This window comes from Salvelinus fontinalis, chromosome 37 (assembly GCF_029448725.1).
Source record: "Salvelinus fontinalis isolate EN_2023a chromosome 37, ASM2944872v1, whole genome shotgun sequence".
Taxonomy (NCBI): domain Eukaryota; kingdom Metazoa; phylum Chordata; class Actinopteri; order Salmoniformes; family Salmonidae; genus Salvelinus; species Salvelinus fontinalis.
In genome coordinates this window covers 6,058,594-6,075,039 of record NC_074701.1, presented here as the reverse complement: position 1 = coordinate 6,075,039, position 16,446 = coordinate 6,058,594, and the positions used below count along the sequence as shown (strand labels likewise).

General features: G+C 46.0%; 1 protein-coding gene across 1 annotated transcript in view; it reads right to left on the bottom strand.

Moving 5' to 3' along the window:
- The window catches only part of LOC129835906 (collagen alpha-1(XIX) chain), a 154,655-nt gene that overhangs the window by 80,913 nt on the left and 57,296 nt on the right, over positions 1-16,446 (bottom strand). The window contains exons 11-13 of the mRNA XM_055901613.1: positions 16,059-16,112; positions 11,999-12,043; positions 6,814-6,867 (exon numbers count right to left, since the gene is read on the bottom strand). Coding sequence (XP_055757588.1) covers positions 6,814-6,867; positions 11,999-12,043; positions 16,059-16,112 — 153 coding nt within the window. The remainder of the gene's footprint in view (positions 1-6,813; positions 6,868-11,998; positions 12,044-16,058; positions 16,113-16,446) is intronic.

Here is a 16,446-nt window from a genome sequence, read left to right as displayed (position 1 = left end):
CCTAAGATTAGACCAGTAAAGACCATGATATCTCTGTCCTGTCTCCCTAAGATGAGACCAGTAAAAACCATGATATCTCTGCCCTGTCTCCCTAAGATCAGACCAGTAAAACCATGATATCTCTGCCCTGTCTCCCTAAGATTAGACCAGTAAAACCATGATATCTCTGCCCTGTCTCCCTAAGATCAGACCAGTAAAACCATGATATCTCTGTCCTGTCTCCCTAAGATGAGACCAGTAAAAACCATGATATCTCTGCCCTGTCTCCCTAAGATCAGACCAGTAAAGACCATGATATCTCTGTCCTGTCTCCCTAAGATTAGACCAGTAAAGACCATGATATCTCTGTCCTGTCTCCCTAAGATGAGACCAGTAAAAACCATGATATCTCTGCCCTGTCTCCCTAAGATCAGACCAGTAAAACCATGATATCTCTGCCCTGTCTCCCTAAGATTAGACCAGTAAAACCATGATATCTCTGCCCTGTCTCCCTAAGATCAGACCAGTAAAACCATGATATCTCTGTCCTGTCTCCCTAAGATGAGACCAGTAAAAACCATGATATCTCTGCCCTGTCTCCCTAAGATCAGACCAGTAAAGACCATGATATCTCTGTCCTGTCTCCCTAAGATTAGACCAGTAAAGACCATGATATCTCTGTCCTGTCTCCCTAAGATGAGACCAGTAAAAACCATGATATCTCTGTCCTGTCTCCCTAAGATCAGACCAGTAAAGACCATGATATCTCTGTCCTGTCTCCCTAAGATCAGACCAGTAAAGACCATGATATCTCTGCCCTGTCTCCCTAAGATCAGACCAGTAAAACCATGATATCTCTGTCCTGTCTCCCTAAGATCAGACCAGTAAAGACCATGATATCTCTGCCCTGTCTCCCTAAGATCAGACCAGTAAAGACCATGATATCTCTGCCCTGTCTCCCTAAGATCAGACCAGTAAAACCATGATATCTCTGCCCTGTCTCTCTAAGATCAGACCAGTAAAGACCATGATATCTCTGTCCTGTCTCCCTAAGATTAGACCAGTAAAGACCATGATATCTCTGCCCTGTCTCCCTAAGATCAGACCAGTAAAACCATGATATCTCTGTCCTGTCTCCCTAAGATCAGACAAGTAAAGACCATGACATCTCTGCCCTGTCTCCCTAAGATCAGACCAGTAAAGACCATGATATCTCTGTTCTGTCTCCCTAAGATCAGACCAGTAAAACCATGATATCTCTGTCCTGTCTCCCTAAGATCAGAACAGTAAAACCATGATATCTCTGTCCTGTCTCTCTAAGATCAGACCAGTAATGACCAGGATATCTCTGTCCTGTCTCCCTAAGATCAGACCAGTAAAGACCATGATATCTCTGCCCTGTCTCCCTAAGATCAGACCAGTAAAGACCATGATATCTCTGTCCTGTCTCCCTAAGATCAGACCAGTAAAACTATGATATCTCTGTCCTGTCTCCCTAAGATCAGACCAGTAAAGACCATGATATCTCTGTTCTGTCTCCCTAAGATCAGACCAGTAAAAACATGATATCTCTTTCCTGTCTCCCTAAGATCAGACCAGTAAAGACTATGATATCTCTGTCCTGTCTCCCTAAGATCAGACCAGTAAAGACCATGATATCTCTGTCCTTTCTCCCTAAGATTAGACCAGTAAAGACCATGATATCTCTGTCCTGTCTCCCTAAGATCAGACCAGTAAAACCATGATATCTCTGTCCTGTCTCCCTAAGATCAGACAAGTAAAGACCATGACATCTCTGCCCTGTCTCCCTAAGATCAGACCAGTAAAGACCATGATATCTCTGTTCTGTCTCCCTAAGATCAGACCAGTAAAACCATGATATCTCTGTCCTGTCTCCCTAAGATCAGAACAGTAAAACCATGATATCTCTGTCCTGTCTCTCTAAGATCAGACCAGTAATGACCAGGATATCTCTGTCCTGTCTCCCTAAGATCAGACCAGTAAAGACCATGATATCTCTGCCCTGTCTCCCTAAGATCAGACCAGTAAAGACCATGATATCTCTGTCCTGTCTCCCTAAGATCAGACCAGTAAAACTATGATATCTCTGTCCTGTCTCCCTAAGATCAGACCAGTAAAGACCATGATATCTCTGTTCTGTCTCCCTAAGATCAGACCAGTAAAAACATGATATCTCTTTCCTGTCTCCCTAAGATCAGACCAGTAAAGACTATGATATCTCTGTCCTGTCTCCCTAAGATCAGACCAGTAAAGACCATGATATCTCTGTCCTTTCTCCCTAAGATCAGACCGGCAAAGACCATGATATCTCTGTCCTGTTTCCCTAAGATCAGACCAGTAAAGACCATGATATCTCTGTCCTGTTTCCCTAAGATCAGACCAGTAAAGACCATGATATCTCTGTCCTTTCTCCCTAAGATCAGACCAGCAAAAACCATGATATCTCTGTCCTGTCTCCCTAAGATCAGACCAGTAAAGACCATGATATCTCTGTCCTGTCTCCCTAAGATCAGACCAGCAAAAACCATGATATCTCTGTCCTGTCTCCCTAAAAACCATGATATCTCTGTCCTGTCTCCCTAAGATCAGACCAGCAAAGACCATGATATCTCTGTCCTGTCTCCCTAATATCAGACCAGTAAAGACCATGATATCTCTGTCCTGCCTTCCTAAGATCAGCTCAGTAAATAAAGACCATGATATCTCTGCATCTTTGCTTAGAGGCTGGGGCTCAGACCACATATCTAGGCAGGGAGAGGGAGAGAGAGAGATGGAGAGACAACTCTTGTTAGCCTCTGCTCAGTGCTCTTGGGCCTTGTGACAGGCAGGCAGGGAGGGATGGGAGGCTTTGGGTCTTTGCTCTGGCCTGACTCTAGTGGTGACTCTCGGCCGACTCTAGCGCTGACTCTAGGGTTTACAGTTGGTTACATATCACCAGGAAAATTCAATACCTAGTATCTGAAATAATTTCAAGTAGTATTTGAACCCTGGTCTACTCTGCTCAGTCTCTCTCCTCTCTGTCTCTCCTGCAGCAGCATGGTGTGAGACGATACAGGGATCTGTGTACGCTAGCCTTGCTAATTACACCCGGCGCTGTGCCTCCCTCACTCCGACAGCGCCCAGGCTGCAATACCTACACACACACACCCACACACACGGCGCTGTGCCTCCCTCGCTCCGACAGCGCCCAGGCTGCAATACCTACACACACATACCTACACACACCCGGCGCTGTGCCTCCCTCACTCCGACAGCGCCCAGGCTGCAATACCTACACACACATACCTACACACACATGGCACTGTGCCTCCTTCGCTCCGACAGTGCCCGGGCTACAACACACGCACGCACACACCTACACACACCCACACACGTGGCACTGCGGCTCCCTCGCTCTGACAGCGCCCAGGCCACAACACACACACAGCACTGCGCCTCTCTCGCTCTGACAGCGCCCAGGCCACAACACACACACAGCATTGCGCCTCTCTCGCTCCGACAGCGCCCCGGCCACAACACACACACAGCACTGCGCCTCTCTCGCTCCGACAGCGCCCCGGCCACAACAACACAATCTGGCAGCTCCCCAGTACACACTCTACATCTACCGCTTCAGCTAGCAAATAAACAGAGGGGGAGCGAGAGACAAAGTGGGCGGGAAGAAGGGAGGGGTAGGTGATGGAGTTGGTGGGGAGGGGGAAATGGGGATAGAGAGAGAGAGCAGGAGAGAGAGAGAGAGAGAGAGAGAGAGAGCAGAAGTGAGAGGGAGAGAAAAGGAGGGATAGAGAGAGAGAGCAGAAGGGAGAGAGAGAGAGAGAGAGAGAGAGAGAGAGGGAGAGAGAGAGAGGGAGAGAGAGAGAGGGAGGGAGAGAGAGAGAGCAGAAGTGAGAGGGAGAGAAAGGGAGGGATAGAGAGAGAGAGCAGAAGGGAGAGAGGGAGAGAGAGAGAGAGAGAGAGAGAGAGAGAGAGAGAGTAGCAGGGGAATTTCTCAAGACAGCAGACTAATTATGTTTACTTACTTGCTGCCTGAGTCCCAAATGGCACCCTTTGTCGCTTTATTGTGCTCTGGTCTAAAGTAGTGCACTACATAGGGAATAGGGTCCCATTTCTGGCACACCCTCTGCCTCTTTCTAACCAGAGTGGCTGCCTGGCTGGCGGTAATGGCACTTTACTTTAGACAAGAAGGGTGAAGTTTTGTCATGTGTGGAGAGACTAAGAGATACACCGTTAGAGTTACTGTAAGGGGTTTGTCTTGTCTGCTGTGACTGCGTCCCTAATGGCACCCTGTTCCCCACATAGTGCCCTACTTTAACTAGAGCCCTATGGGCCCTACTGGACCTGGTCAAAAGTAGTGTACTACATAGGGAATAGGTTGCCGTTTGGTATGCGATTTGTGTCATGTGAGTGGGAACTGCCTTCAAAGCTGTGTTGGAACCAGATCCCGTAAGGGTAACAGAGATATCTAGAGTGGCCAGGCCCAACGAATACCACAGAGGTTACTGCAGAAAATGCTTTTTGCAACATTTCCATTGGCTCAGCAATTCACCGCCATAGCTGAACCTCACCCTTAGCCTTAGGTTGCGAGGCTGATCCTGGTGAGAACGTCTCTAGGAAAACAACCTGATCATTAGTATTCAGATGTAGAGTTAACATTTAGCAGAAGCTTTAATCCAAACGATTTACAGGCATTACCTGCATACATTTTTTTGTATGGGGTGGCCCCGGGAATCAAACACACAATCCTGACGTTGCAATCACCATGCTCTATCCACTGAGTGGATAGGCTGACCACAGTGAGAAAGTCTAGAGGGAAATGTCCTAATTGACACTTGATCACTGACTGTAAGTGTAAATATCAGATTTTACAGTAGAGCAACACTCAGAGGAAGCGTACCTTACTGCAAAGGCTATATTTACAAATTCAACACATTAAAAACAACAGATCCGATGATATAAAGCTGCAGTCATATTCTTTACATAGCCACCAGACGTGTTTTTTCTCTGTCACCTAATACGTCTATGACTGTACAAGCTGAGGACATATACATGTGGAACGTGGATTGCTTTGGGCACGGTTATATGGCTGTAGTCTTCCACTGAGCCAGGCCCCGTAGTTAGTTCTCCTATCAGAAAAACGATACTCGCTCACATGGCAGTCATGCATACAAGACCTTCTGTCTTCTCAGGTGTCCCCTTTACCCTTAAATATCACATGCTAGCTTTAAATAACAACTATAACCTAATATTAGCACAGACGGGGAGGGGACAGAGGGGGCGGGCACGAGAATGTTCTAAAAACAAGTAAACAGGCCAAACTAAATTAACCTGGCTGAGCACCTTCCAACACCCTGCCTAACTAAAATAACCTGGCTGAGCGCCTTCCAACACCCTTCCGAACTAAATTAACCTGGCTGAGCTCCTTCCAACACCCTTCCGAACTAAATTAACCTGGCTGAGCACCTTCCAACACCCTTCCGAACTAAATTAACCTGGCTGAGCTCCTTCCAACACCCTTCCAAACTAAATTAACCTGGCTGAGCACCTTCCAACACCCTTCCAAACTAAATTAACCTGGCGGAGCGCCTTCCAACACCCTTCCAAACTAAATTAACCTGGCTGAGCGCCTTCCAACACCCTTCCAAACTAAATTAACCTGGCTGAGCGCCTTCCAACACCCTTCCAAACTAAATTAACCTGGCTGAGCACCTTCCAACACCCTTCCAAACTAAATTAACCTGGCGGAGCGCCTTCCAACACCCTTCCAAACTAAATTAACCTGGCTGAGCGCCTTCCAACACCCTTCCAAACTAAATTAACCTGGCTGAGCGCCTTCCAACACCCTTCCAAACTAAGTTAACCTGGCTGAGTGCCTTCCAACACCCTTCCAAACTAAATTAACCTGGCTGAGCGCCTTCCAACACCCGCCCAAACCAAATTAACCTGGCTGAGCGCCTTCCAACACCCTTCCAAACTAAATTAACCTGGCTGAGCGCCTTCCAACACCCTTCCAAACTAAATTAACCTGGCTGAGCGCCTTCCAACACCCTGCCTAACTAAAATAACCTGGCTGAGCGCCTTCCAACACCCTTCCAAACTAAGTTAACCTGGCTGAGTGCCTTCCAACACCCTTCCAAACTAAATTAACCTGGCTGAGCACCTTCCAACACCCTTCAAACTAAATTAACCTGGCTGAGCGCCTTCCAACACCCTTCCAAACTAAATTAACCTGGCTGAGCGCCTTCCAACACCCTTCCAAACTAAATTAACCTGGCTGAGCGACTTCCAACACCCTTCCAAACTAAATTAACCTGGCTGAGCGCCTTCCAACACCCTTCCAAACTAAATTAACCTGGCTGAGCACCTTGCAACACCCTTCAAACTAAATTAACCTGGCTGAGCACCTTCTAACACCCTTCAAACTAAATTAACCTGGCTGAGCGCCTTCCAACACCCTTCCAAACTAAATTAACCTGGCTGAGCACCTTCCAACACCCTTCAAACTAAATTAACCTGGCTGAGCGCCTTCCAACACCCTTCCAAACTAAATTAACCTGGCTGAGCTCCTTCCAACACCCTTCCAAACTAAATTAACCTGGCTGAGCGCCTTCCAACACCCTTCCAAACTAAATTAACATGCACATTTATTTTAGGCCACTGTTTTTATTATTAACGATGCAAATGAGTAAACAGCATACGATAGTAAAATAGCAAAGGTAGCACCTTACATTTATTTAGGGCAACTGACTATGTTTATAATGTTAATAATTAATGAATAAATGAATAAACAGAATGGGATTAAAAACAGTATCTTACATTTATTCCAGGTTTCCCTTCCGCACCAGGCTCCCCAGCTGATCCCGTTTCACCCTGCAGAGGAAAGAGAGCAAGTTATTAGAGCAAGTTCAAACTCAGGTCCTACAAAAGCACACCATCATGTCCATGTATTATAAGTACAGATGTGCAGTAACAACATGTTGTTTTGAAAGGTCTGAAGTCTCCTCAGGAGACTGTTCCAAGGTGGTTTATCCAATCAATGATGCTCTTACTGTCAGGGCCTCTCACAAGGGATACTGGTCACAAGCATCATGACAAAATGTCAACTTCATCTATAAACACAATGTATGTCTCCAAACCCAAACCTAAATCGAAATCCTAATTCCTATCCTGAAAGATGAGACCTGATATGACCGGTCTGTCTTCATGTTGTAGCAAAGGCCTCGTCTTCAGTGGTTTATTTATCAAAGTGATACGTCCTCTATAGAGACATTCACCTAAACAGTGCTAAAGGTCACAGAACAGACAAGAACTCATTGACATCTTCTAGTCCTCTGCTCTCTGTTTCACTCCCAAGTATATTAAATAACCCACTCTAAGGCAACAGGCTAAAACAAATTATCCTGTTTATTTGTTTCCATGAAATATCTGTCTGAACGTGGAGTCCTGGTTGTAAACAAATTAGGACTATGTTGACATTATAAATAAATGATGGGGCCAGGGGGGGGGGGGGGTGTGTGTGTGTGTGTGTGTGTGTGTGTGTGTGTGTGTGTGTGTGTGTGTGTGTGTGTGTGTGTGTGTGTGTGTGTGTGTGTGTGATAATGAAGTGTTTCTGATGGACCTAATTATCTGACAGTGCACACCCTTGTTTCACATCGGGATTGTAATTGATTTATGCGTTCATCGTTGATGTGTGTGTGTGTGTGTTCATCGTCCAGCTTGATAGAGAAGACACTATCACACAGCTGCATAACCAAATCATGTCATTAACCAGGAAGAAGCAGGCAGCAGTGTTATGATAAACCTCTCTCTTGGCAGTCACCGTTGTTTGAAATACATTCAGTATAGAAAGTGACATCCGAATGTTGCTGAATAAACAGGCATCGTAATAATCCTCCAGTTCCACCTGTTTCATACAAATCTCAACAACTTTATATGGACTATAAACTTTATTACTTGAAACAAACATGTTGATAATATGCCTATTCAAACAACAACAATTATCAAGCTGTTCAATAAACAGGGTAACACTTGCCAATGCGTGCAGGTATGATGTATTACAATGTTGAAAATGTCCGAGAGAGAAATAAAATACTGTAAGCCACATGATAAGACATAAAGCATTATAGCTGCAGGCTTTAAGTAAGATGTTACCGTTAGTTTTCCACTCTGCATAATAAACATTGAATCTATTCCGTCTTTGAGACAGTAATTCCAGTATAGTCCAGTAATGTCACACTGATCAGTTTAAAAGGCAGGTTTCCTGGACACAGATTCAGCCTACTCCTGGACTAAAGAACAGGCTCAATGGAGAATCTTCACGAGGACTAGGCTGTGTCTGTGTCTGGGAAACCAACCCTATGAGGACTAGGCTGTGTCTGTGTCTGGGAAACCAAACCTATGAGGACTAGGCTGTGTCTGTGTGTGGGAAACCAAACCTATGAGGACTAGGTTGTGTCTGTGTGTGGGAAACCAACCCTATGAGGACTAGGCTGTGTCTGTGTCTGGGAAACCAACCCTACGAGGACTAGGCTGTGTCTGGGAAACCAACCCTATGAGGACTAGGCTGTGTCTGTGTCTGGGAAACCAACCCTATGAGGACTAGGCTGTGTCTGGGAAACCAACCCTATGAGGACTAGGCTGTGTCTGGGAAACCAACCCTATGAGGACTAGGCTGTGTCTGGGAAACCAACCCTATGAGGACTAGGCTGTGTCTGGGAAACCAACCCTATGAGGACTAGGCTGTGTCTGTGTCTGGGAAACCAACCCTATGAGGACTAGGCTGTGTCTGGAAAAACAAACCCTATGAGGACTAGGCTGTGTCTGTGTCTGGGAAACCAACCCTATGAGGACTAGGCTGTGTCTGTGTCTGGGAAACCAACCCTATGAGGACTAGGCTGTGTCTGTGTCTGGGAAACCAATCCTATGAGGACTAGGCTGTGTCTGGGAATCCAATCCTATGAGGACTAGATGGTGTCTGTGTCTGGGAAACCAACCCTATGAGGACTAGATGGTGTCTGTGTCTGGGAAACAAATCATATGAGGACTAGGCTGTGTCTGTCTGGGAAACCAACCCTATGAGGACTAGGCTGTGTCTGGGAAACCAACCCTATGAGGACTAGGCTGTGTCTGGGAAACCAACCCTATGAGGACTAGGCTGTGTCTGTGTCTGGGAAACCAATCCTATGAGGACTAGGCTGTGTCTGTCTGTGAAACCAACCCTATGAAGACTAGATGGTGTCTGTGTCTGGGAAACCAATCCTATGAGGACTAGGCTGTGTCTGTGTCTGGGAAACCAATCCTATGAGGACTAGGCTGTGTCTGTGTCTGGGAAACCAACCCTATGAGGACTAGGCTGTGTCTGTGTCTGGGAAACCAATCCTATGAGGACTAGGCTGTGTCTGGGAATCCAACCCTATGAGTATAGAGCTCAGTAATCCTACTCTGTCACACCCTGCTCAGATTTAACAGCGGAACCAACCCAGTCTGACCAATGAGCTGCCGTGTTGAGGTCAGCCCACAGAGGAACCAACCCAGTCTGACTAATGAGCTGCCGTGTTGAGGTCAGCCCACAGAGGAACCAACCCAGTCTATGACCAATGAGCTGCCGTGTTGAGGTCAGCCCACAGAGGAACCAACCCAGTCTGACTAATGAGCTGCCGTGTTGAGGTCAGCCCACAGAGGAACCAACCCAGTCTGTGACCAATGAGCTACCGTGTTGAGGTCAGCCCACAGAGAAACCAACCCAGTCTGTGTGACCAATGAGCTGCCGTGTTGAGGTCAGCCCACAGAGGAACCAACCCAGTCTGTGTGACCAATGAGCTGTTGTGTTGAGGTCAGCCCACAGAGGAACCAACCCAGTCTGTGTGACCAATGAGCTGCCGTGTTGAGGTCAGCCCACAGAGGAACCAACCCAGTCTGTGTGACCAATGGGCTGTTGTGTTGAGGTCAGCCCACAGAGGAACCAACCCAGTCTGTGTGACCAATGGGCTGTTGTGTTGAGGTCAGCCCACAGAGGAACTAACCCAGTCTGTGTGACCAATGAGCTGTCATGTTGAGGTCATCCCACAGAGGAACCAACCCAGTCTGTGACCAATGAGCTGTTGTGTTGAGGTCAGCCCACAGAGGAACTAACCCAGTCTGTGTGACCAACTAGCTGTCCTGAAGGTCAAGAACTAAGTACCCCCGAGGTATCCCCTCTACAGTATGTCATGTTTCACCACTGCACCTGGTATCCTATGCATTGCCAGCTCTGCTACACAGCAAAACTCTGTTTACAAAATGGCTATGGAGGGCTAATGAAGCCATTATGCACTAAGAAGCCTATATAAGCTGTGCCATTCTCCTCTACAGTACGTCACCTAGTATCCTGTGCCAGCTCTGCTACACAGTGAGGCACTCTGTATTCATCCAGATGCTTACAAACTAGCTACAGTATGGAGAGCTTATAAAGACCCTATGAGTGCTCTATAAAGCTTTTTTAAGTGGTTTATTCAAAAACTTGTTCATTCGACCCATTGGATATCATCCATAGAACTGTTTATCTCTGTGTAATCTCAACAGCCTTAACAGTGACTGTTTAGTTTAGTGTCTACGCTGTTTCCCTCTGTATCGCTATTCAGTAGCAGTCCCTGTAGGTCGTACTGAGCAGGCAGCCCAGTCCCTGTATGTTGTACTGAGCAGGCCAGTCAGTGTATTGTACACTGTGCCAGAGGGACAGATTTCTCCCTCAGTCTATTGGCCTAATCAGAGAGGATATGGTGATGAAAAGAGTCTCTTTCATTATGCCATTTTAAACTGTCCATCTGCTCAGCCCAATACTTAGTGGAGCCACAATGCCATTACGAAGGAACTAATTATGCAAAAGCCACAAAATACAGACCATTTCCCTGAAAGCATAGCTTTATTTTCCTGTAATTTCATAGTCTACTGAAGTCTTTTTACGATATTTATTCTAAACATATCCAGCCTTTGGCCCATAAAGCCACACCACCATTATGAAAGAACAAATTATGCAAATGCTACACAATTCTATTCTGGTCCCAGATCTGTTTGTGCTGTAGCTCACTCCTCTGAGACCCGCCCGACATAATGCAGCATTCCTGACTATTTCCCTGAACCCTTGCATGAATGCATGTCTAAAGGACATCATGCTGCTTGCTTAGAGAGTACCACTTCCTCCCGATTCGGCTCACACCGATGCTCCAATCCAGAACCTCTGCCTTGCTAGCACATGTGACCGCCCTCCTGAACCAACTTACCAGTCGGTGCCAAACGAAAAATCTAGATATTTTCTGACGCAAGTGTGAACAGTTCAGGCTGAGTAGGAAGCTTCCCAAACCCCCATGTGATACTCATGCTGCCTGCAGCCTATAGGTTCATTTCCCTGAAACCTTGCATGAACACATGCTGTTTTTCCTGTAGGTGCAGAGACTAGGTAAGAGCTATGATATATACATTCCAGACACGTCCTTCACATGAGACCAAGTTATTAGAGTTCAATCCACATTCGACATTATCACGAGATAATCACAGAATACACTGTGTACCTTCATGGTTGCATGTATGAATAGCTATTGTGTTAGTCTTGAGATGACAGGGGAAAAGGCCTTGGGTTATGAAACAATGGAGATCCTTCAGAGATGTATTAGAAAACCTGTGCAAGAAAAAACATTTAAAATAAAATATATCTAACAACAGAAGACATATGCTACATATTAATAACCATGTATCCACTGCCGTGGGACTTCACATGCTTGGAATATGAATAACGATATATCCACTACAGTGGGACTTCACATGCTTGGAATATGAATAACAGTATATCCACTACAGTGGGACTTCACATGCTTGGAATATGAATAACAGTATATCCACTACAGTGAGACGTTGCACGTTTCGACGAACTGGTGTTTATACATGACAGAGAGTGAAACCAGATACATTTACCATTATGTAATATGTGTGTGTGTGTGTGTTTCCGTGTGTGTGTGTGTGTACTTACCATTGCTCCATCGATCCCCTTAGACCCGTTTGATCCTGCCTCCCCCTGAAATTACAAGGTTGAAAGTTGAAATGCTAAATGAGAAACATTGAAGGTCTCCTCGTTCATGAGGAGAAATATCTTGGTAGTTTCTCTGAGGTCTGTGCCGTAGGGGTCAGTGCAGCTCTGAACGGGCCTTCGTTCACACGTCAACAATGTTTAGCGCCTCGAGTCAACGTCAAAACGGAATTACACATCACCTCAGGTTATAAAGAATAAGAACAGGACTATTTCCCATACACCTTACTGGATATACATGTTGTAAGGGCTGTCGTTCTCCTCTTCCTCGGACGAGGAGAGGAGAGAAGGATCATCAGACCAAAATGCAGCATTCGGGAAATAAGCCATCTTTTATTTAAACACGACGATGGCAACACGAAAAACAAAACACTTTCAAAATTACAAAACAAGAAAACGACGTAGACGAAAAAACCTGAACATGAACTTACTAAACTAAAACGTAAAACTCACGGACAGGAACAGACTACATCGAAACGAAACGAACAACCGAACAGTCCCGTATGGTGCAAGACATAACACAGATACGGAAGACAATCACCCACAAACAAACAGTGAGAACACCCTCCCTAAATATGACTCTTAATTAGAGGAAAACGCAAAACACCTGCCTCTATTTAAGAGCCATACCAGGCAACCAAAACCAACATAGAAACAGAAAACATAGACTGCCCACCCAAAACACGCCCTGACCATATACACATACAAAAACAACATAAAACAGGTCAGGAACGTTACACATGTACAGTACATATTCCACACTGTCCAATATATCATGCTTAAGGAACAGTCACAACTCTATGACTAATGTATATTTACATACACAGAAATATCTCTCTGGGTGAGTGTATGATATTCACTTGTGTTTACAAGATGTAAAAGCTAATCCTTTGTTATTCTCCTCTGACCCTGTATTGAAGCAGTTCTGAGAGGGTACATGAGACATTGAATCAGAGGGTAGACAATACTGTAAATACATGAGGAGAGGATATAGAATAAATCCTATCTCTCTCCTAAGGGACTATGGCTCTGTGTGTAAATCCCTTTGTGTCCTGAGTGCAAATCCTGTTCCTGGAGAGCTACCGTCCTGTAGGTTTTCACTCCAACCCTGTTCCTGGAGAGATACCGTCCTGTAGGTTTTCACTCCAACCCTGTTCCTAGAGAGCTACCGTCCTGTAGGTTTTCACTCCAACCCTGTTCCTGGAGAGCTACCGTCCTGTAGGTTTTCACTCCAACCCTGTTCCTGGAGATCTACCGTCATGTAGGTTTTCACTCCAACCCTGTTCCTGGAGAGCTACCGTCCTGTAGGTTTTCACTCCAACCCTGTTCCTGGAGAGCTACCGTCCTGTAGGTTTTCACTCCAACCCTGTTCCTGGAGAGCTACCGTCCTGTAGGTTTTCACTCCAACCCTGTTCCTGGAGAGCTACCGTCCTGTAGGTTTTCACTCCAACCCTGTTCCTGGAGAGATACCATCCTGTAGGTTTTCACTCCAACCCTGTTCCTGGAGAGCTACCGTCCTGTAGGTTTTCACTCCAACCCTGTTCCTGGAGAGCTACCCTCCTTGAGGTTTTTGCTCCAACCCTGTTCCTGGATTATCATAATAGCACCACCATAACCACCACCGTAATCACCACCACCACCATCACCACCACCACCTTAACCACCATCACCACCACCCTTACCACCACCACCACTAACACCACCACCACCCCTAACATCACCACCATCACCACCATAACCACCACCACCACCACTAACACCCCCACCGTAATCACCACCACCACCCCCACCATAACCACCACTGTAATCACCACCACCACCACTAACACCACCCCCACCATCACCACTAACACCACTAACACCATCACCCCCCACCATCACCACTAACACCACCACCATCACAATCACCCCCACCATAACCATCACCATCACCCCCACCATAACCACTACCATCACCACTAAAACCACCACCATCACCCCCACCATAAACATCACCATAACCACCATCACCCCCACCATAACCAACACCATCACCACTAACACCACCACCATAAGCACCACAACCACCCCCACCATAACCACCATCACCCCCGCCATCACCACTAACACCACCACCATCACCACTAACACCCCCACCACCACCCCCACCATAACCAACACCATCACCACTAACACCATCACCATAACCACCACCACCACCCCCATCACCACTAACACCACTACCATCACCCCCACCATCACCAATAACAACACCACCACCACCACCCCCCACCATAACCACTAACACCACCACCCCCACCATAACCACCATCACCCCCACCATCACCACTAACACCACCACCATCACCACCACCAATTCATAATAGCTGATGAAGGGGACATTGTTATTATCATAATAGCTGATGAAGGCGATAGTGTTATTATGGTAGCTGATGAAGGAGATAGTGTTATCATGATAGGTGATGAATTAGATTATTTGATCATGATAGCTGATGAAGGTGATAGTACCACCACCATCACCACCGTAGTCACCACCACCACCACCACTAACACCACCATCACCACTAACACCACCACCATCATAACCACCACCACCACCACTCCCACCACCACCACCACCACTAACACCACCATCACCACTAACACCACCACCATCATAACCACCACCACCACCCCCACCATAGCCACCACCACTAACACCACTAACACCATCACCCCCACCATCACCACTAACCCCACCACCATCACCCCCACCATAACCATCACCCTCACCCCCACCATAACCCCCACCACCACCCCCACCATAACCACCATCACCACCATGACCACCACAACTAACACCACCACCATAATCACCACCACCCCCACCATAACCACCACCATCACCACTGACACCACCACCACCACCCCCACCATAACCACCACCAACACCACTAACACCACCACCATAACCACCACCACCCCCACCATAACCACCACCATCACCACTGACACCACCACCATCACCACTGACACCACCACCACCACCACTAACACCACCACCAACTCATAATAGCTGATGAAGGGGACATTATCATAATAGCTGATGAAGGGGACATTATCATAATAGCTGATGAAGGGGACATTGTTATTATCATAATAGCTGATGAATTAGATTATTCTATCATAATAGCTGATGAAGGAGATAGTGTTATCATGATATCTGATGAAGGTGAAAGTATTATCATGATAACTGATGAAGGGGATAGTCTGATGAAGGAGATAGTATTATCATGATAGCTGATGAAGGGGATAGTATTATCATGATAGTCTGATGAAGAGGATAGTATTATTATCATGATAGCTGATGAAGGGGATATTGTTATTATCATGATAGTCTGATGAAGGAGATAGTATTATCATGATAGCTGATGAAGGGGATATTGTTATTATCATGATAGCTGATGAAGGGGATAGTCTGATGAAGGAGATAGTATTATCATGATAGTGTTATTGTTATTATCATGATAGCTGATGAAGGGGATAGTATTATCATGATAGTCTGATGAAGAGGATAGTATTATTATCATGATAGCTGATGAAGGGGATATTGTTATTATCAAAATAGTTGATGAAGGAGAAAGTATTATCATGATAGCTGATGAAGGGGATAGTATTATCATGATAGCTGATGAAGGGGATAGTATTATCATGATAGCTGATGAAGGGGGTAGTATTATCATGATAGCTGATGAAGGGGATATTGTAATTATCATGATAGCTGATGAAGGGGATATTGTTATTATCATGATAGCTGATGAAGGAGATAGTTTTATCATGATAGCTGATGAAGGGGATAGTATTATGCTACTTTAGTTGAACCTTAGTCCAACACCACTCCAGGACATAGAAAACCCTCTCACAGATTATATGTAGTGGGAGAATAACAGTAAAGTGGTTTAAAACAGTAACCTTATATCTTACAGATCATGGATATTCCAAACAAGCCACCAGTCTGACTCACCTTCTGTCCAGGAATACCATCCCGACCTGGGAAGCCAGAAACACCCTGGTCACCCTGAGGGAGAAATATAACACACACGCACAATTAGGATTAGGCATGCACACACACACACACACACACACACACACACACACACACACACACACACACACACACACACACACACACACACACACACACACACACACACACACACACACACACACACACACACACACACACACACACACGAAAGCGCGCACGCACACACAGTAAAAGGGTTGGCCTTAAGACATCTCTAAAACAGCAAAACAGTGCTCTGCGGTAGCTAATACAGTTAGGATGGAAACCACACCAACCACACAGAGTAGGCCAAGTCACACCACCATCAATCTCAATATGAATGTTA